Source organism: Schistocerca piceifrons, chromosome X (assembly GCF_021461385.2).
Source record: "Schistocerca piceifrons isolate TAMUIC-IGC-003096 chromosome X, iqSchPice1.1, whole genome shotgun sequence".
NCBI classification, from domain to species: Eukaryota; Metazoa; Arthropoda; class Insecta; order Orthoptera; family Acrididae; genus Schistocerca; species Schistocerca piceifrons.
The window spans coordinates 146,786,001-146,809,113 of record NC_060149.1 but is presented as its reverse complement, the minus strand read 5'-3'; the positions used below and the strand labels follow the sequence as shown (position 1 = coordinate 146,809,113).

The 23,113-nt window shown below is 43.1% G+C and overlaps 1 protein-coding gene across 1 annotated transcript in view; it reads right to left on the bottom strand.

The window, feature by feature from the left end:
- LOC124722225 (vitellogenin-like) overlaps positions 1-23,113 on the bottom strand; it is a gene marked incomplete at its 3' end in the record, with an annotated part of 444,892 nt that overhangs the window by 106,577 nt on the left and 315,202 nt on the right. The window contains exons 18-20 of the mRNA XM_047247418.1: positions 14,090-14,671; positions 8,891-9,048; positions 2,881-3,021 (exon numbers count right to left, since the gene is read on the bottom strand). Coding sequence (XP_047103374.1) covers positions 2,881-3,021; positions 8,891-9,048; positions 14,090-14,671 — 881 coding nt within the window. The remainder of the gene's footprint in view (positions 1-2,880; positions 3,022-8,890; positions 9,049-14,089; positions 14,672-23,113) is intronic.

The following is a 23,113-nucleotide window of genomic DNA, read 5'->3' as shown; positions in this document are numbered from 1 at the left end:
AAGCAAACAGCTGGCAGATTTGCAAAGGATCGACGGCATTTGGGCAAGGACTGGGAAAATGACCCTCATTTCCAAGAAATGTACGTACTGTGCGCAAATTGCTGCAAATAACTATTAGACTTTGAGTGTCAGGTGTCATGATGGTCTCAATCCAAACCGATTTAGGGTGGTAAGACCACATAAAACTAGTTGCAAGTTAGACAGATATACTAAGATTCATTGGTAGAATCATAATGAATTTAATATATTCCCGAACAAGGTAGCTTATAAAACACTCGTTTCGGTATGCTCGTCTCGCTCAGATTTATTCACGCACAGTCTGTAACAGACACCCTTTAAGAAACATGTATTAATTAATGAGAAACAAGTTAGCTATAAATAGGAGGGTAATTGAAGAAACTGCGGTGCCAGTTCTAGCGTGAGCGGCGGCTGAGTGAGACGTTAGCGGCAACTGGTCTTTCCTTTCCAGAGATCGCAGTTACGGTAAAAACTTGCCGGCACGGAGACTAAGTAAATTCTCGTTTGTGCACGACTGTTTCTCCGAACGACACTTTCATCTGACGTGATTGCAAAAGGTAACTCTAACGTGTCTATCCGCTGCTGGAGAATTCCAGCAGCATACCTGTTGTGCCCGCTGCCCAGTATGTGGAGACAAATATGGAGCATCGCGGTTCACGTCTCAATAGATTATTCTAAGTGACTACAAAATCATCGACCGAACCTATATTTTTTTCTACTAGAGGTGGACCTGTCTTTATCCTTATAAACATTTGAAACCACAATTAACAGAAATTTAAATACTACAGTGTCAACAACATCTAATAACAAAATTTTTACCAACATACTTTTCTCCGTACAAGAACCTCGGACTATGTAATAATGTAAAGTGTGGGTGTGACTGAACATAGTGAAGTACAAATAACGTCACGAAAAGAAGCTTAAACAGTGATGTAAATGGTCTGCGTGTTGCCACATTTTTCATTGAGAAATGATTTTATAATTGTAAACAGATTCGTTCCACATCACAGCGAGAGATCGTAATTAAGAGCCACGTAACTTGCAAATTTTGAATGCGAACATTTTAGGTTCGACTTTACCATGACTTTTATTGATATCGTGAAACAACTGGTTTACTGTTACCAGTCACTACTGCGTGTGTGTTGTGTGCTGTATTACGACTTTGGAAGTATTCTGTTTTAGTAGTTTCATTTTCACATTTACGTTTACGTTTAGTTTTTAGTCAAAGACATCCACAGAGGCATATTCTGAAACATTGTTTCGTTTCTCCACTAGACAGTGTCACACGTTATCCCAGAGTCTTAACACAACTCACACGTCATATTAACGCACATAAATCCAACCTATGAAGGAGGTTCAAGCCTTGTGAACACGCTGTAGATATAAATAACAGCGACTGATAACAGTAAAACTGTTTCATTCGATAACTTGTAAATAAATAACAAATTACTTTCTCTTTTCATTAAAAGCACCTTCACGGGGCGTTCGGAAATTCCCGTTACACACTTCAAGGACTTGTAGAGAGGAGTGAATACATAAAATCTGGAATAGAACCCCATGTCCGGAAACGTACTGCTTCCGTTCTACGACAGTTTCAGTTCAGATGTTTAACTCACCCATTTCTGATTGAGGAACTGAATTAGACGAGACGCGGTACAATCATTAGATAACAATTCGAAAGGAAACATAACGAAACATCAATTTATCTCTCAAGAAAATTTGTTTGTGTTAACGCTTAAACATTACATGTTTACAATATTCTAAAACAAAAACAAAAAAAACCAGCATGCTGTACGTACAGAACAGTGCTGATGCATTACAACAGCGGCTCGATGTGGCGACCAGCAACGTTGTTACAGACATTGTACCTAGGAAGCATGTTCTGGTACACAATATTCATCCCGCCTGGTGTCTCTTCAGTTTCCAGTGCAGCGGCCAGAACTAGTGTCAGCAGATCTTCCTCTGTCTCTACACGAGTCTCGCAAATTAAACTTTGCGTATCACTCCACAAGAAGTAGTCCATATGAGTTAAATTTGGCGATAGCAGAAGACGTGCAGTTGAACCACCTAGTCCTATCCAACTTTCGCCGTATCATCTGTTCAGATGTCTCCGAACAGCACGTGAGAATTGAGGTGGTGCACCATCATTCTGAAACCACATTTTCTGGAGGACATTCAGTGGCACAGCTTTCAAGAACGCGTAATGTTATGTACTCACTCCCCTATACAGGTCCTAAAAGTTTGTAACGGGAATTTCCGAACACCCTGTAGAGTCCACAGTTATCTAATACTCCGCAACAGTCATTTTCGTCGTCAGTCTCTTCACTGTAAGATTCTGGCACACCATAAGCTGTGTCTTCACTAGCGTTTCTAACATGAAAAGTAGGTAAATAATACCATCGACTGGATTTCTCCAAAAATAACTGGGTGAGTTAGTTAACTAGTTCAAATATCGAAGGAAGATAAAGTCATGAAAGCTTCAATACGACTGCCACACTTTGTGAAATATCGTATTCCATAGATTCAGCGAGTGAAAAACTTATTGGTTCACAACGACAGAGACTTAGCCTAAAGATTTAATTCCGCACGTGCTTGATAATTTTTGTCAACTTAATCCTCCAGAAAAATATATCTACACACAGCTTTATCGTGTTGCGATCGTAATTTCTACTCCAATAACACAGCAAGTAATATTTAACGAAGCAATCAAGTGTTTCTCTGGACACATAATGTTGTAAGTATAGTAGTCTCCTCAGTAACATTCACTGTTGAATATCCAGAGGACCGTATCATGTGGTAACGAGACTTTTGAGTCACATAATTTCAGCAAACAATGCGGTGCCGTGTATGAACGGAACTTACCTTAACAAGGACGATGTACCTAGTCTCGTTGGCCTGGTAGACGAAGTCGGCGCTGATGTTGGACGCCAGGTTACTTCGCAGCAGGCTGTCAACGTCCAGGAACGGAAGCGGCTCAACTTCCCAGCTGCCCGTAGCCGCAATCTGTCACACACCACACGCCAGCCGTCAATTTTTGCGGCATTGCCGCTAGATATAAATACTAAGGAATACTTATTAAGTTACGGTAAACATCTTAAGTTAATAGACTTACATGCATCGGCACTGTGATACTTTATCGCCACGTGCAGTTCCAGCCAGTTCCAGGTAATCAATCAATAGTCATAAAAAATGTGCATTTTTATTTATGTATGTTTTATTTTTCCCCTGCGGAGGAACCAAATCTAAAAAAAAATTTAAAAAAAAAATCATGTGCTCGCCACAAGTACTGCGCTATCCATGTAGCTGCTTCCTGTGTGTAGTCCACCCCTGATCTATTGAGGGACGTTCTACAACCTTCTACACCATAGCGTAAGTTGAGGAATCTACGACCATTTTCGTAACAGAGTCGACGTAGCCTCTGGTTTATATTCTCCACTCGACTCCAAACCAGAGGGCCCCGGTCCACCCTGGGTACGATGCTACAAATCGTCAGCCTGGCTTCCACTCCTCGAGAGATGAAGGTCGCTTTCGCCAATTTAGCCAGAAGTAGAAAGCTCCCAAGGATTTCCTCGGAACCCCGACGACTGGCATCGCTGGTGCCGACATGTGCAACAATCTGCAGCTCACGCTCGATAGCCGCCGGAAGAGCCTCTTCCACATCCCGGACAAGGCCCCCCGGCAAGCACACCGAGTGAACGTTGGACTGCTTCCCCGCCCTAGCCCTGAGGGGCTCCATGGCCCTCCTAACATTGGAGCTCCCAATAACTAACAAACTCCTATCCCCACGAGCCTGTCCGGACCTTGCTGAAGGAGGCGCCACTATCCTGGCAGAAGATTAATTTGAGCCGGTTCAGCCTCCCTCCCCCCCCCCCCCTGCAAAAGATAGCACACTGAATCTATTAGCAAAGTGCATGGGATTTGGCAGGAGCCTGCATCCTCCATACAGCCTTAGCCTTGAGGCTCGAGACCTCGACACAGTCCTCCACCCACACTGACGTGAGAGTGGGCCGGCCGGCTCAGTCGCACCTGAGGTCGGCTCAGTGACAGAGAGCTGTGACATCCCCCCCCCCCCCCCCCTGGACATCTAGTACAGCAGAGGCTGCCCCAGGCACCCCATCCCCACCACTCCTCAAGGTGGCACTCTGGAGCTTGTTGACTGTGGCCAACATAGCTTCCAGCTGCGTTTGGACTGTGGCCAACTCCTCCTGCATCCGTACACAACAGACACAGTCCCTATCCATCTAGCTAATATGATATTTACTATAAGAAACTTAGGTTCAAATGGTGCAAATTGCTCTGAGCACTATGGGACTTAGCATCTGAGGTCATCAGTCCCCTAGACTTAGAACTACTTAAACCTAACTAACCTAAGAACATCACACACATCCATGCCCGAGGCAGGATTCGAACCTGCTACCGTAGCAGCAGCGCGGTTCCGGACTGAAGCGCTTAGAACCACTCGGCCACAGAGGCCGGCGAAACTTAGGGAAACCTACTGCCACACAAGGTTAACAGCTACACTCTAGTTGGCAGAAAGGACACCCAACAATGGTAAACAATAAAAATGTATGGTAGAAGCTAGATCTGGTGCTTATTTGCCTGCTAGGGGCTATCTAGTGAATACTAAAGAAAAAAACAGTGACTACAGTAAACTGGCGGCCGTTGTGGCCGAGCGGTTCTAGGCGCTTCAGTTCGCTACGGTCGCAGGTGCGAATCCTGCCTCGGTCATGGATGTGTGTGATGTCCTTATGTTAGATAGGTTTACGTAGTTCTAAGTCTAAGGGACTGATGACCTCAGATGTGATGTCCCATAGTGCTTGAGCCATTCGAACCATTTACAGTAAACCGCTAGGTGCTGTCTAGTGAATATTATAAAAGAATTAAACAGTAACCTACGGTAAGCTACACCTACTGATTATCCCTCGTATTTATAACGTAAACAAACGTTTACGTACACGCGAAAATGACCTAATAAAACCATAAAAATTACAGCCTTCAATGTATCGAGTCTAAATGACACTAATCAACGTATACGTAATACTGAGTATTTTATTTTACACTGACAGATGCAGGTACAAAACAAAACTTTTAGCTAACAGTTCGACCTGTGAGGAAACTATAACCATCATTTACATTGACTTTTCACTTTTCTCCTTCGGTTTTCTTCTTTTTTGGAATATGCTTAATCGTTGGGTACTAATATCCACTGAACTGCAAGTCAATGGAAGACCATCCTCTTCGCAGATGATGATTTGGTGCTTACGGACGCTCCTCTTCGTAGATGAATCCGCGTTTAGGTCACAAAGTGAACATAAATGAATTTTGCTTTGGCAAAAAGCCAGAACCCGTTATTGTCCACCGCAGCACCGGTAAAAGTGTGTGTGTGTGTGTGTGTGTGTGTGTGTGTGTGTGTGTGTGCGTGTGCGTGGGCGCGCGCGAGCACGGTTTTGGTTGACAAAACGTGAAACTGACACCGCTGATCTGTATAGATGATACCTTTGCTATTTTCTCCAGTATGTGTTGCTGGCGGCAGTTCTCTTTTCCAAATACTTGCCGTATTAAGCGGAGCTGTGCAATAAAAATAGCTTTCATTTGCTTTTGAACCCACAGATAGAACTGCAGGAAACGTTACACACGGCTGTATCTGCTATAGAGCCGCTTGAGAAAATCAAATCTATACTACTACACGTATAAAAATAAGTCGTTGCTTAACTTTGTTACCTAAAATCTCGAAAAGTAATTGACCGATTTGCTTCAAACTTTTACATGCTGCTCTACGAAACATTCGGAGATATATATATATATATATATATATATATATATATATATATATATATATATATATATGTAGCCTATTTTCATTATACAGGGTGTTCAATTTATCTGAAGACATTGAAATATCTCGAAAACCACACATCGTATCCAAACAATTTATAGTTAAAATTTGTTCGTTTCGGAACGAGACATCCAATGATACTAAACTCGATCCCCCACCCCTTGTGTGTCTGTGTGTGAAGGGGAGGGGGTGGAGGGGCAACATTGCAATCTTAAATGACAAACTCCATTTCTATTAAAGATGCAGATTATACAGAGAGTGTTGTCTGACACATTTTTCTCGTTTCGCGACAGATGGCGTTGTAAACGGAAATATCAAAATGGGTAGAAAATCGTATGTTTCAAAATCCTTTCCAATGACGCTTCAGTTAACCTCCTAATGGGAAACTCCATTCTCAACTTTGTATTCCTCCGATAAACGAAAAGGGGTCTGCTCGACGCGCCACTATCAATGAAAATGTTCTCTGGTTGACTGGCCCAACAGTTTGCTGATAAAAATTTCAACATTGACGGCAAATGGTGTGAAACCTGGAGTACGAATGCTCCACCTGAAGTGCGACCCCAGGGCTTTCAACTCCCATTGCTTAAGTGGAAGATCATAAGTCGCATCCGCACAGGACACGGAGTGCTTGCACACAGCGTGCGCAAATGGGGTAAGGAGTCCAGCACAAGCTGTGACTGTGACGTATCGAACCAGAGCTTCCGACACATTGTCGAGGAGTGTGAGCTGGGAGTCTACCTGGGTGATCCAATTGACTTTTTTTTGTCCACACCATCAAGCATAGATTGAACATTAACATAAAAAAAATGGCTCTGAGCACTATGGGACTTAATATCTATGGTCATCAGTCCCCTAGAACTTAGAACGATACCGCACGACCACGAGATGCGGGAACATTAACATACAAGAACAGTTTATCAGGTTAATGTATCATTTGTATTTATGCCCAATTTTATTTTATTTCATGTGTAGTGCTATACGCTAAGTAAAAAATAAATTTCCTTTTCGAAAATTTATCAGTTTGAAATGATTTCACTGTAGCGCACCATGGCATTGAAAGCTGATTAACAGTTCGTCCTGTGAAGACAGTGCCATCACCCAACAATAAACGAACCCTTTCAAATCGGCAACGGCAAGAAACAATGAAATGTGTTCAAGAAAACTGTCATCAAATTAGTGTTAAGTAGCTGTTCTGGCATCTTTTAATACAACCACGGAACCCGCATAATGCCATCAACTGAAAAAATATCTTACTTTTATGATACCTGATCAGAAGATCGGAATCGGCAATAATAATCAAATATTTTAGCAGCAATTATTGATGATTTCGAAAAATGATTCTTTTCAAATGCTTATGAGCTTTAGTGAACCACGTGACTGGTACCCTGATTCTCCATGGATCAGACCAGCCATTAAAATTGCTATGCCACGAAGATGACGTGCTACAGACGCGAAATTTAACCCACAGGAAGAAGATGCTGTGATATGCAAATGATTAGGTTTTCAGAGCATTCACACAAGGTTGGCGCCGGTGGCGACACCTACAACGTCTTGGCATGAGGAAAGTTTCCAACCGATTTCTCATACACAAATAGCAGTTGACCGGCATTGCCTGGTGAAACGTTGTTGTGATGCCTCGTGTAAGGATGAGAAATGCGTATCATCACGTTTCCGGCTTTGATAAAGGTCGGATTGTAGCCTGTCGCGATTGCGGGTTATCGTATTGCGACATTGCTGCTCGCGTTGGTCGAGATGCAATGACTGTTAGCAGAATATGGAATCGGTGGGTTCCGGAGTGTAATACGGAACGGCGTGCTGGATCCCGACGGCATCGTATCACTAGCAGTCGAGATGACAGGCATCTTATCCGCATGGCTGTAACGGATCGTACAGCCACGTCCCGATCCCTGAGTCAACAGATGGGGACGTTTGCAAGACAACAACCATCTGCACGAACAGTTCGACGACGTTTGCAGCAGCATGGACTATCACCTCGGAGACCATGGCTGCGGTTACCCTTGACGCTGCATCACAGACAGGAGCGCCTGCTATGGTGTACTAAACGACGAACCTGGGACCACGAATGGCAAAACGTCATTTTTTCGGATGAATCCAGGTTGTGTTGACAGAATCATGATGGACGAATCCGTGTTTGGCGACACTGCGGTGAACACATTGTAAGTGTGTATTCGTCATCGCCATACTGACGTATCACCCGGCGTGATGGTATGGGGTGCCATTGGTTTCACGTCTCGGTCACCTCTTGTTCGCATTGACGGCACTTTGAACAGTGGACGTTACATTTGAGATGTGTTACGACCCGTGGCTCTACCCTTCATTCGATCCCTGCGAAACTCTACATTTCAGCAAGATAATGCACGACCGCATGTTGCAGGTCCTGTACGGGCCTTTCTGGATACAGAAAATGTTCGACTGCTGCCCTGGCCAGCACATTCTCCAGATCTCTCACCAACTGAAAACGTCTGGTCAATGGTGACCGAGGAACTGGCTCGTCACAATGCGCCAGTCACTACTCTTGGTGAACTGTGGTATCGTGTTGAAACTGCATTGGCAGCTGTAGCTGTACACGCCGTCCAAGCTCTGTTTGACTCAATGCCCAGGCGTATCAAGGCCGTTATTACGGCCAGAGGTGGTTGTTCTGGGTACTGATTTCTCAGGATCTATGCACCCAAATTGCGTGAAAATGTAATCACATGTCAGTTCTAGTATAATACATTTGTCCAATGAATACCCGTTTATCATCTGCATTTCTTCTTGGTGTAGCAATTTTAATGGCCAGTAGTGTATTTTCAACTTCTGTGACTATAGTTATGTGTATAGTTGAAGAAAGCTAAGAAATAGCAAGAAATAAAATAGTGTGTGCAATGAAATAAAATAAATATTAAAGTGAAGTGAAGGTAAATTTTAAATTTATTATATAGATTATTTCTGGTTTGTCATTAACAGAAAGTGACTGATGTTATCGAGTAATACTGCCGCCTCGTAAGACAGTAGGGAAAGTTATAAGGTGCTGACCTGCCAGGAGTCTTCCTCGCTGTTGAGGAAGACGCCGGCGCGGATGAGGCGTGCATCCAGCGCGCGCGCCAGCGTGGCCACGCCGTGGTACTCGCTGGCCGCCGGCTCGCCCTGCGCCAGCACGCTCGCGTTCACGGACACCGTCAGAGCGCGCCCGTCTGCCCGACAACACACGCTTACACTATCGTACATTCAGACCGTACATTCCAACCATTAAGTTTATAAATTATACATCCTACGAAAAAAGGGCTGGTTGATTATTAAATCGATCGTTTGTTTGTATTAGGCGCCATATGCAACGTCGACAAACAAAGCTCTAAGACTATCGTTGAGAGACATAATCAAAAAAATGGTTCAATGGCTCTAAGCACTATGGGACTTAACAGCTGAGGTCATCAGTCCCCTAAACTTAGAACTACTTAAACCTAACTAACCTATGGACATCACACACTTCCATGCCTGAAGCAGGATTCGAACCTGCGACCGTAGCAGCCGCGTGGTTCCGGACTGACGTGCCTAGAACCGCACGGCTACCGGCTAGAGACATAAACAGTTGGATAACAAGTTTGTTTCATTTAAAAATCAAGATGGAGACTTTCCATAGGCATGTGTTGCGCGGATTCTCTACTTTCTTTCACATCGCCTATCCAATGTTAATTTAATTATTCTCTCCAGCCCCACCCCCGGATTAATAAGAGCACCCTTTACTATCCTAAACAGATTATTTATTTTACGAAACACCGTCATTTCAAAGAAGATACCTAGTCAAATGGTTCAAATGGCTCTGAGCACTATGCGACTTAACTTCTGAGGTCATCAGTCCCCTAGAACTTAGAACTACTTAAACCTAACTAACCTAAGGACATCACACACATCCATGCCCGAGGCAGGATTCGAACCTGGGACCGTAGCGATCCCGCGGTTCCAGACTGTAGCGCCTAGAACCGCTTGGCCACCCTGGCCGGCAATAAAATATGTTTAGACGTATATTACTTTCTTGCTTCATTCTGTTTTGCAAAGGAATTTTGGGCTGTTAACAGATTTTGCGCGTGTGAACTTCATTGGCTAAGAATATTTTAGCACTTAAGAAGAAGTGTAGTCTGAAAAAAGGAAAGTGTGGAAAAATATGGGTAAGTGCCAAACTATAAATTCTAGCATATAGTGGTCGTTCTCAGGACAGCCTAGGATTTTTTCTGTTGACTCTCGCTTCTCTCATCTCTAGAAATCATCTTTTAATGTGAAAAATGTAAAGCTGCACCGTTTTTCGGAGTCCTTGTTTGATCGAGGGTCCCTAACTAATAACTGGGTATATCAGTTTAAAGGTTACAGAAAGACAAAGACGTACATGTCCAACAGGACAATGCCTTGTAAGGCACTGTGGTGTCCAAAGCAACCTTCGGGTTATGTAAGAACATTCTTGGACTTCCTGCCGCGTCAGTTCAGGACGAAACCTCGAGCTTTCGATGATTACCTCCATCGATGTATTTCATATGTTTCATGTATTACCTCCATCATCTTCGTCAGGATAAATTGTGTGCTGCTATGCTGGCCTTATATAGCCCATAGACGGCTTCATGTGCAGTTAAGGTTATATCTGCAGTCACGGTTGAAGTTCTTCTCGCACATTCTTATTTCTAAAGCCTCTTTAATTACAAAACCCCAATATATAGGTGAATGGAACAAAACTTTTTTCTCAGAAAATTGAGTACTAGAGACATCTAAAGTTGCTGAGCACAGCCTCACAAACAAACAAAAAGTACTGTTTGACGGCAAGAAGTCCGAGAATGTTTCACTTTCTTTAAAAAAAAAAAACGTTTATGACACCCTGCGTAAAGTAGAATGAATCATTCTCTCTGCAGCGACGAGAACACTGCTTTGAACCTTCATTACATATTAAAATATGGGCCGGATACGGACTCAAACTCAGAACCTTGCCTAACACTGACAGTGCTCTTACTGATTGGGCAACGTAATCACAACTGAAGATCCTCTTCAGTTCTACCAGTACCTCCCTTCCACTATTCGAACTTCACAGAAGTTTTTTCTGAGCAGTATACTTAAAACATAAAATACACATATACACACAAAGACGCAAATATCATATCCCATTTCCCCACCCCACTATCCTTTCTTCGCTGTTACCGTCTATAGATCATATCTTCCTATGATTACACAGTTAGCCTTGCACAAGAGTTAAGTACAGTGAAAAACTACGCAAGAGATATTTTAATGTTTTTCCAGTCAAGACTGGCAAACAAAGCAGGCAGTGGACGTATGTAAGAATACGTGCTACTAACGAATGTATGTAATGAGTTAACTTTAAAGTGCTGCAGTAAAACATTAAATATCTAAACTAACCGAAACAAAATGAAACATTTATAGTAAGAAAGTAATTATAATAATCTAACATTCTTTGTAGACAACTTAAGACAAAGACATGAGATTGTATGGTAAGAAAGGAAATAAAATTCAGTTAAACAGTTAAGAAAAAATATTCTTATCTACACGATAAACAGAAAAAATATGTAGACAGTGTGGGAAAAGAATATAAAAAATAGGAGCGACATTTATCAGTACGGACCAAACAAAACTATACGTGACAAATTGCCCACTAACGAGCACAGTTGGTATGATAGTACGCATCAGTTCCGAAAAACAAAGACTATTATCAACAACACAGCGATTCTGAATGTCTCTTTGTATCGGGAGAAATCACCAATAACGTCACTATTTATGGACCTAAATCCTTCCCTATCCTCCCCTAGGGAGAAACGCCTTCAGACCATCAATACGTAACCAACTTTGTTTCCATCATAAATCGTTGTGCACAGCGACCGTATATTGTACGGAAGAAGAGGCACACAGCAGTCAGTCGCGATCCCATTAGTTTTTATTATGCTTACGAATCTAGACCTTCGGTGCATTTTCGTTACAATTCAACAGACTCGCGATAGTTTAAGTCACCATATGTTCTTCCAGGTGTATAGGCGGAAGGAGACTCGGACTGTGCGGATGGTCCCGGCGGAGGTTCCAGTCCTCCCTCGGGCATGGGTGTGTTGTAAGACGTCGTGTTCTCCTGACCTTCATTGCTTACATATTCTGCCCTCACAATCATATTCCGCACATCAAGACGCTACATTCGAACCTGAACTCGATAAAATAAAGTCAATGTTGTATGAATTCATGCAAACGATATGCGCGCACTGGGGTTGAAATACTCGAGGCTGGCGTACACACATACATTCCAGACACAATGGTCACAGGAGCTTTTAGTTCGAGAGAGGCAGACCACACACCAGGAGGCTGGTACCTTCGGAGGACAAGTCAACCTCGGCCGCCCGTGGAGCAGACAGCGTGTGCCCGAGTGAAAGGGGGAACGACCCCGTGTTTGGATTAAAGGCAAATTCCGCTACATTGTGTGGGAGCATCCAACCTACGCATTCTTTACACATAGCACACAGATTTCCAGATTTTCACCGGGAGAGAGCAAACGCCAAACGCCAATACTACAGATTTCCAGATTGGTCGCCTTAAACGAAACGTCATTCTCCCGTTTTAGAAGAGCAATGCTGATTGGCAGAAGATATTTCTGACGCCTTGAGCTGAAGGAGTAATGGAAGAGACCGAAAGATATACCCCTTCACGTCTGGCGTGGAGAGGCGCCGTTCCGTTGTCGCTCTTGGAGCAAGGAACAAGTCTCTCCTCAGTACTTCACTGGGAGAGCACCTCTGTCGAGAGCGAATCGAAGTGCGACTCTATATTGAGTCCTTGCGATTAAGTGTTGTTCACTGTGTTGGCCGACACACTTATTGTGTGGTGTGAACGGACAGAGTTATAGTTAAACGCCTGAGAGTGAATTTTTGATTGGCATTGCGGTGGACTGGTTATCTGACCGGTGTACCACGCCAAAAGTTAGACTAGGGGCGAACAGGAATCCTTGACTTCATCAAGGCGTAGGGAGAGTTTGATTGGCGAAGGTCAATCCAGATAGAACGAGAGTTATCTTATTTGTCAGCAGCGAGCGGCGCAGAGACCAGTCATCGCAGCTTACGGTATTGTGTGCTACAGCTATCGCGAGCCCCATATTTCCTCTACAACAGTACACTTCACTGCATTTCACACGCGACAGCCTCAACCGTACCTAGCAACATTCTAAAGGATAATTATTCAAGTTGAGTAGGCGCGCCTCTCAGCCATTCTGCCATGTCAATGACAATCTCAAACTTTGTATAGAAATTTCATTAGTGAATCCTGTCCTTGATAGGTAACTTCACATTCCAAAAAGAACCAGGATATAACTTGTTCAATTCATAACTAAAAGTGCATTGTGATTTCTCAGAATTTTTGCAAAATAAATAATAATTTTCATTAGTTTCATATTTTTCTTACACTAACTAGCACTACTCCAGTGCCCAAGTATCCCACTAGTTACGTAAGAAATTTTGTGAATTTTTGTGTCATTTCCCTACAGCGGACGACTCCAGAAGATATTTATTGCTGAAAGTTTTTCAGGCATTTCTCTTTAGAACGTTAGGAGAGTCTGTCTGACTTCTGTAGTAGTGTGGGGGTGGAAATTACATCTTGCAGGAGCCACAGGGTAAAGGGTACATCTCGGATTAATCCGTTGTGCAGGATTACAGAATAGCAGATCCACCCCACACCACAGGGTGTGTGTTTGTCCTTAAGATAATTTAGGTTAAGTAGTGTGTAAGCTTAGGAACTGATGACCTTAGCAGTTAAGTCTCACAAGATTCCATGCACATCTTGAACTCTGCCTACACACCTGTAAGAACGTATAGTGACATGAACTGCCATGAGTCTGTTCAGTTATAATGAAACTCCACCGAAGATGGCTACTTATAGCCGAAATCTAGATTTGCAAGCATAATAAAAAGTAATGGGATTGCGACTGACTGCTGTGTGACTCTCCTTCCCATTAATACTTAAGTATAACATAGCAGAATCGTAATAATGGAGTGGCCGCTAAATCACAGATGTGACGAAATAAAAATGAACTATCTACCCTCAAAATGTATGTAAAATTATGACGTTTTACTGTCCAGTGACAATAACAGTAGCCAGATTCAATATTTTCAAATCACTGAATAATTACTATTACTGTTCTCTACACTCTAGACCTGCTTCCTCTCACACTTGTAACAATGCCATCGGGAAGTAATAAGCATGGAGTATACTTACAATCTGTTCCGTTGAAGGCCTTGTCCAGAAGATACAGTAGGCCGCTCCCGTTGATCGTCTCGGAAAAGGGGTCAAGGTCGGTGGCGTTGAATGGCGTGGGCCAGGACACGGGTTGGCGGTGTGTCACTGTCAGGTTGGCGACCACCTTCGGTGCCTCGGTCGGCTCTGGCATCGTAGTCAGCAATACCGGCGGTGGTGACGTAGACACATTTTCCGGGACAGTCGTCAGTTCCGTTAACAGCGTCAACAGAGTCGGTGTCGATTGCGTGGTAGTTGTCGACTGCGTGGTCGGAGTCGATGCGGTTTCCTCTGCGACAGTCGTAGGGGTCGCCGTCGTGGTCGATGTCGTTGTCGTTGTCGTTGTCGTTGTCGAGGCAAGGGTGGGTGTGGTCTCCTCGGTGGGCGGCGCGGTGGTGCCGGCAGCAGCAGCGGCGGTGGTGGCCAGGGCTTCGGTAGCAGCCTCGGTCGAGAGCGGCTCCGTGGCAGACGTCATCTCCGTCGTTGCTGGCGCCTCGGTCGTCTGCGCTCCAGCTAGGGCCACCCTCTGTATGTTGTACACGCCATTCGCCACTTGGGCGTGATCTGCACACCAAAAAATCGTCGTTACAGTTATTCCTCCCAATTTCGTTCAACATATTCGATGTTTCAGGCAAGCCTACAACTGTGTCATTCGTGATTTAAATAACGAAAACTGCTCCATTTACTTAATTTTTGAAGCTTGGCACAACGCGTTTCGACAATTTATTCTCATTTTCAAGGGCATTTGTTTACAAGAATATGTTTGGTGATGCAAGCATCAAGAAACAAGTAAGTTGGTGCAGTTTTCATTCTTTAACTCACGCTGTATTAGATTAGGAAATGAGACACTTAAAGTAGTAAAGGAGTTTTGCTATTTGGGGAGCAAAATAACTGATGATGGTCGAAGTAGACAGGATATAAAATGTAGACTGGCAATGGCAAGGAAAGCGTTTCTGAACAAGAGAAATTTGTTAACATCGAGTATTGATGTAAGTGTCAGGAAGTCGTTTCTGAAAGTATTTGTATGGAGTGTAGCCATGTATGGAAGTGAAACATGGACGATAAATAGTTTAGACAAGAAGAGAATAGAAGCTTTCGAAATGTGGTGCTACAGAAGAATGCTGAAGATTAGATGGGTAGATCACATAACTAATGAAGAGGTATTGAATAGAGTTGGGGAGAAGAGAAGTTTGTGGCACAACTTGACTATAAGAAGGGATCGGTTGGTAGGACATGTTCTGAGGCATCAAGGGATCACCAATTTAGTACTGGAGGGCAGCGTGGAGGGTAAGAATCGTAGAGGGAGATCAAGAGATGAATACACTAAGCAGATTCAGAAGGATGTAGGCTGCAGTAGGTACTGGGAGATGAAGAGGCTTGCACAGGATAGAGTAGCATGGAGAGCTGCATCAAACCAGTCTCAGGACTGAAGACCACAACAACAACAACATTCCTTACAAAATGTAAGTAAACACCTTCCTCAAAGAAGGTCGTATATCACAATTTTTAATTTTTCAAGAAGTACAAATAATTGTTGTTTTCCTATGATGCAATTTACTTGTACATCTTATTATACACTGAAGAACCAAACTAACTGGTACACCTGCCTAATACTGTGTAGGGCCCTCGTGAGCAGACAGAAGTGCCGCAACATGATGTGGCATGGACTCGACTAATGTCTGAAGTAGTGCTAGAGGGAACTGACACCATGAATCCTGCACAGCTGTCCATAAATCCGTACGAGTACGACGGGATGGAGATCTCTTCTCACAGCACTTTGCAAGGCATCCCAGATATGCTCAATTACGTTCATGTTTGGGGAGTTTGGTAGCCAGTGAAAGTGTTTAAACTGAGAAGAGTGTTCCTGGAGCCACTATGTAGCAATTCTGGATGTGTGCGGTGTCGCATTGTCCTGCGGGAATTGCCCAACTCCGTCGGAATGCACTATGGACATGAATGGATGCAGATAATCGGACAGGATGCTTACGTACGTATCACCTGTCAGAGTCGTACGTACACATATGAGGGGTCCCATATCAATCACCATTACAGAGACTCCACCAGCTTGAACAGTCCCTTGCTGACATGCAGGGTCCATGGAATTTTGAAGTTGTTTCCATACCCGTACACGTCAATCCGCTCGATACAATCTGAAACGAGACTCATCCCACCAGGCAATATGTTTTACAGTCATCAACAGTCCAATGACGGTGTCGAAGGCCCCAGGCAAGGTGTAAATCTTTGTGTTGTGCAGTTATCAAGTGTACTCGAGTGGGCCTTCGGTTCCGAAAGCCCATATCGATGATGTTTCGTTGAATGGTTGGCACGCTGACACTTGTTGATGGCCCAGCACTGGAATCTGCAGCAACTTGTAGGAGGGTTGCACTTATGTCACATTGAACTGTTCTCTTCAGTCCTCATTGGTCCCGTTCTTGCAGGACCTTTTTCCATCCTCAGCGGTGTCGGAGATTTGATGTTTTACCGGATTCCTGATATTCATGGTACACTCGTGAAATGGTCGTACGGGAAAATCCCCACTTCATCGCTACCTCGGAGGTGCTGTGTCCCATCGCTCGTGCGCTGGCTATAAAACCACTTTCAAACTCACTTAAATATTGATGACCTGCTATTGTAGCAGCAGTAACCGATGAAACAACTGGCCCAGACATTTGTTGTCTTACATAGGCGTTGCCGACCGCAGCGTCGTATTCTACATGTTTACATATCTGAATACAAATGCCTACATCAGTTTCTTTGGCCCTTCAATGAATGTGATCAAATGATGGAGCATGTATCATAGATCAGCAACCTGTATTTAACATATTTCACAATACATATCTATTCACAAAGAAGGAACAGATTTCAAACCTTTTTTGCTTCCAAACTACAAAAGATAGAAACGGAATTACAACGTTCCTCGAAAGAGAAACGTTCAAAATATTATGCGTTCAGTGTGAGCATCATGTGTTACACGACAAATGTCAAAACGGTAGCTCATTCCCTGCCACACGCAGAGCAGCTGGTCTCTCGCTATCGAATTCACAGCTTAAACATTGCGACGTCGCAGAGTTTCAAGAGTGCCAGGCATAAGTGGGACAAATAGTGTCTCCGCCTGTCCGACGGTACCTGATTGACACCACTCCAGGACATTGGATTGGAGGAGGATTGACAGAAAATGAACATCATCGTCGGTGGCCTCCCATGTTTCTAGACCTCACACCTGGTGACTTTTATCTGTGGGTTTACGTAAAAGCCTGCGTTCCCCCCCCCCCCCCCCCCCTCATGCCTGACACTCTTGAAAATCTGCGAGATTGTTTAGTTGAAGCTGTGAATTCGATAACGAGAGACCAGCTGCTTCGTGTGTACAGGAAATGAGCCACCGTTTTGACATTTGTCGTGTAACACATGGTGCTCACGCTGAATGCGTAAAAATTTCAACTTTTCTCATTCGAGGAACGTTGGGATTGTGTTACCATCTTTTGTAGTTTGGAAGCAATAAATGTCTGAAATCTGCTCCTTCTTTTTGAATATCCCTGTAGCTAGAAAGCTATCTTAATTTTTACGTAGCTTCCGCGTACGAACGTTGCATATCCTGGAAAAGTATATAGTGAAATAATGTTGTAGGCCAAAATTATTAATTTTTTGCTACAATGGCAAAAATAATGGAAACTATTAACAGAATATATTACCTGATCTACTGAAATAACACAATGTATTAACGTAATTAAACTCAAAACTAAAAAAAGCATGTTCTATTTCGGGCAAGAAACAATAACAAAGACAAAACTAGACAGAGGAAAAATAAATTGAACTGTTCATTCAGAGCCGGCCTATGTGGCCGAGCGGTTCTAGGCGCTTCAGTCTGGAACCGCGCGACCGCTACGGTCGCAGGTTCGAATCCTGCCTCGGGCATGGATGTGTTTGATGTCCTTAGGTTAGTTAGGTTTAAGTAGTTCTAAGTTCTAGGGGACTAATGACCTCAGATGTTAAGTCCCACAGTGCTCAGAGCCATTTGAACCATTTGTTCGGTCAGAAGGTGCAAAATGGTTCAAATGGCTCTGAGCGCTATGGGACTTAACTGCTGAGGTCATCAGTCCCCTAGAATCTAGAACTACTTAAACCTAACTAACCTAAGGACATCACGCACATCCATGCCCGAGGCAGGATTCGAACCTGCGATCGTAGCGGTCGAGTGGTTCCAGACTGAAGGGCCTAGAACCGCTCGGCCACACCGGCCGGCAGTCAGAAGGTAAACTGACATAAAATTCCCTGTATTACACATCAAGGTACTTACTCATATCCAAACAGACCCTCATTTTTTCCTTACGACAGAGGACGAAGCTCTTTATACAACATACGAGCACAAACGATTTTCCCACGATCGAATTCAGTAACCTCCGACATAATGCACTCACAACTACGCAGAATACTCTTCTGACCACGATTGACACTTGTAATGTATTGTTTGGATTGCACAGGCATTGCACAAATGGATTGCACAGGCATTGCACAGATATAGGAATATTACCATCAGGTTTATTTTCTCTTTTGCTTTCAGCAGAGAATGACGTACTCAAGGTTGAGTGACATTTGACTAAGACGCAGATTCACTGTATTTGGATCATTTGTGTTAATTTTCAACCATGTAACCAGTAATATTCAAGCTTGGATTAGACTTTATAATAACTTCAAGGAAAGGTGTACTTAAACAAGGTTAAGATATTACATACTACCATTCGAAGGTGATCATGACATCAATTACTCTTCTTTTTCCCCCATTAACGCAGAAGTACAGTCCCACGACAGAAAGCCACGCCTCGAAACAATAAATTTATGCTCTATTGTTGCAAAAATCCTGTCAAAATTAGATTGTTGTACACAAGTATCAATGTCCAGTTGTTATTTTGACCAAACCAACAGTCAGACGAAGCAAATTAATCTAGTTTACAATTTCTACGTTATGACTTCAGCAGTTTGGTCCCGTAAGACCTTACCACAAATTCCCAAATTCTGCTTCCTATGCTTTTATTTAACGATACAGTATCCTTTTAATGAAACGAACATCAGGCATGTCCGACATTTTCATTGATACAAGACTTCCTTCCATCATAAACAGCTCAACTTAGAAACAGAAAAAAGATATTTGTCGCTATGGTAGCATGCCTAATTTAATGCACCACTTCATTCCAGTGAAAACTCAACTTTGTCAAAAATAGGATATAAAACCGTTTTTGAGGAAGGTCATGAAGTATTGACATTGAAGCATTTAAAAACACACATGTTAAATAATATACCGGGTTGATATCTTTTTTCTACTAAAATAAAGAGACAAGGTGTAGGAAAAAGGTGATAACAAGGTCAGATCCGGGTAGGAGACATCAACTCGAGAAAAATTTGTCTGACAACTGTACGTCGGAAGTGCACCATTTGGGAACCAAAGTCACAAAACGACAACTAATTAGTGACAGATGTCCGCAAGTCAACACTAGTCAAGATTTAGTTGCAGTAATTTTTGAGGCCATGACGGTCAATCGAATTTCCGAGTTGGTAACCAATCATTCCTCTATGACGTCAAGTTTGAAGATACACTGGAGGCAGAAGTTTCTTGGATTTGCAGTAAAAATTATATATCCTTCACATCAATGTCATAGTTTACAATTACAGACCGCTTGTTGAAATAGCAGTCCACGCACGCTCTCCATACAACAGCAAAAATTAAATCGCGTGACCTTTACATTTCGCTAATAAATGAACAGTCCTGACGACATCACAAGTCGGTTAGTGTTGTTTCTATAATACATCTTATCTTAACAAATTAATTTCATCATCGTAGTTCTAGCATAGTTCTTACCCAGCTAACGAAACAAATGGTGAATAGGAATTTAAGGTTTTTGTAGCTTCTCCCGTTGAGCTCAAACAACTAAATTGAGCTAATTTAGCCAGTAACTACGCTATTTGGTGTAAGATCTATTAGTTGGAATAAACTGCGTTACGTCCTGGAGCGCTCGTCGCTGACTGTCTACCATTTTACTGAACCTATTCTTATGTGGCAAATTTTGCTACAGTCGACGTCTCGTACCCTGCTCTCACCTTATTATAAGGTATTTTTTCCTTGCACAGGGTTGCTTTTAATTACTAGCGAAAACTGAAATGGGCGAAACTATACGATATCAGAAGCTAAACCGTTCCAGGAACATGAGTCCGCAAACGAGCCGTTTGCGAGATAACTCCGAACGTGTGGCTACGATACAACACTGGCTATTATCTCTTTAATACGTGTGTGCAGTGCCCTCAGAACGCGAAAGAGGAAGGATCAATCACAACAAAACGTGAGTAATAACAAGTTAAACGCAAAACATATTGCCAAACCAAAATCGCCTTTTAAAACTCTAGGGATGTATTAACTCGCTGATAAAATTCACATTTACATCGTTTCGTTTGCAGGTGACAAGCTATCGGTGCGGGATACCATAAAGATGGAGCTGTAAAACAGTATAATGTAACACCAAGGTAAGAACTAAAGCGAATGGAAACTGTCTTTAGGCCTTATTTTGTTAGATCAGTTACAACCCAAAATATGTTCACTTTTTACAGTTTTTCCATAAACAAAACCCACTGATGATGGCACAGAGGTGCCGAAACATGGTTGGGTAACAAGAGCAAGCAGTGTTTTGCATACAAGGCGAAGGCTATATCCAATAATTTTAACTGCAAACACGTAAAAAATATAAGAGCTGTAAATCCAAAAGATGAATACTGTCCTAGTCTGTAAAAATGTGTTTGAAATGTAAACTTTTTGATTAATTCTCCATTTTAATAGGCTCGAGTTCCACCTATGAGCTCCCCTAACAAGAAGTATGATATTACTCGAACATATTATAGTTTTTTGTACATTCTTATCTGTTACAAGAGGCGTTCTACGTGTCGTCCTCGCATTTGGGTGCAACGTTGGAACCGACACTGCAGTTAGTTAAGATTTGTATTGTATTGTATGGTAACTGGGGGCCTAGAAACGACGGAGAGGCTCCGTCCCCGCCGCAGCCGCAGTGGTCCACAACCCCACGATGACTACCGCAGTCCGCTTCACCCCTCCGCCGCCCCACACCGAACCCAGGGTTACTGTGCATTCGCCGTAGAAGATGGTAAACCGCCTAAAAACCATCCACAGTCTGGCCGGCTCACCGGACCTCGACACAAATCCGCCGGGCGGATTCGTGCCGGGGACCAGGCGCTCCTTCCCAGTCCGGAAAGCCGTGTGTTAGACCTCACGGCCAACCTGGCGGGCTGAGTTAAGATTATTTTCAAATACTGAGGATCACTTCGTACATATTGACGAGAATGTACAGTTCGCTGCCACAGCTCTTCAACCTTTTCAAGGAGCGTGCCGTACACTTCACTTCTGAGATGACCCCAGACAGTAAAATTCAAAGGATACTTGTCAAGTGCCCTCGAAGACCAAGGTGCAGGCCTACTCCACCTATCCATAGTGGGACACTGTCTTGTTAGAAATGTGCAGGCGACACAACCTTGGCAAAATGTGGGCCCGCTGGAAAGCCCTTCACATCCACCATACAGCTCTGTCCACTCACCATGCAGTTTCCATATTTTTGGAGCCCTGAAGAAAGACATTCGTGGCCACAGATTTGTCTCGGATGAAGAGATGCACGCCTGGGTAAAAATCATGATTCCGTGGGTAATCGCAAACATTTTTCCGTAAAGGCACTGACCGTCTTGTTTCACAGTGGGATAAATGTACTGTGTGGTCATAATTAAAATATAGCTACTTGTGGAAGTACAGTATGGGTCGTAATCATCATATGGCAGGGAAACTTGTAATGTGGAACCGATTTACTCTGGGAAAAAATAGTTCCAATTTTGGCCACCAGGTGCATATATGCCGCTGTGCAGCATCTCGTCGACGTGTCCGGTGCTCATATTGAACAAACTGTGTAAGCATCGGTTAATAATAAAATCAACATTATGCCTTCCTCCCTTGTTTGGCCTTTTCTCCCCATGTCCCGCTCCTTATCCTTTACATACGGACACATTTCTATTCGTCTTTCTTGTATTTGCAGCGTCAGATGTGTACCTGGTAGCCAAAGTTGGAACTATTTTGTTTTCCAGTGTAAATCGGTTCCACATTAGCGCATTTGAATATCGGCCAAGTTTCGCTGCCATACGATAATTATCGCCCATACTGGACATGTACGAGTAGCTGCACTTTAATTATAACCACCTGGTATTCAATTTCTGGTGATTAATTTTGAAATAATGAACAGTTTACTTACTTTTATCATCTGTCTCGCTTTCATTTTACTGCCCTTATGTATTAAAAATAGTAACGGTTCTGTCACACTTCCATGGCATATTCCTGGAATTATATTTACATTCGTTTAAGAAATATATTGAGTTGTATCACGGTGCGAGGTGGTGCAATGGTTAGCGCAATGGACTCGTATTCTAGAGGGCAGTGGTTCAAATCACCGCCCAGTCATCTACATTGTCGGTATTACCCTGGATCATTTAAGGTAAATGGTGGAATGATTTCTTTGAAGAGGCACAGCCGAATTCGTCCCTATCCTTCTCTAATCCGCGCTTGTGATCCGTCTCTGTTGCACTCATTAAATCGCAATCTTCCTTCCTTTAGGTCATTCTGCATTTCTTTCTCGCATTCCTCGCTCTCCTACAATACATCCTTTTCGTTCGTCACCTACTATCGAATTACAGTACCTAAACAATTAAATTTTCGCCACCCTTTACGTACTGAATATTTTTTTTATATCTTATCACATGTTTTTTTTTCAATCTCTTCATTAACTGCGGTGGTATAAGGCATATATAATTGTAATATTGTGGCAGGGCGTGGTTGTGTGATTGTTTTGCCTATAAGAAACCCTGTCCTTTGCCGTTCAGAGTACTTCACCTACATTGCTGCTTCCTTGTTCATTATTAGGCGTGCCCGTATTTCATTTTTTGTTGATAACCCTGTATTCACCTGGAAAAAAA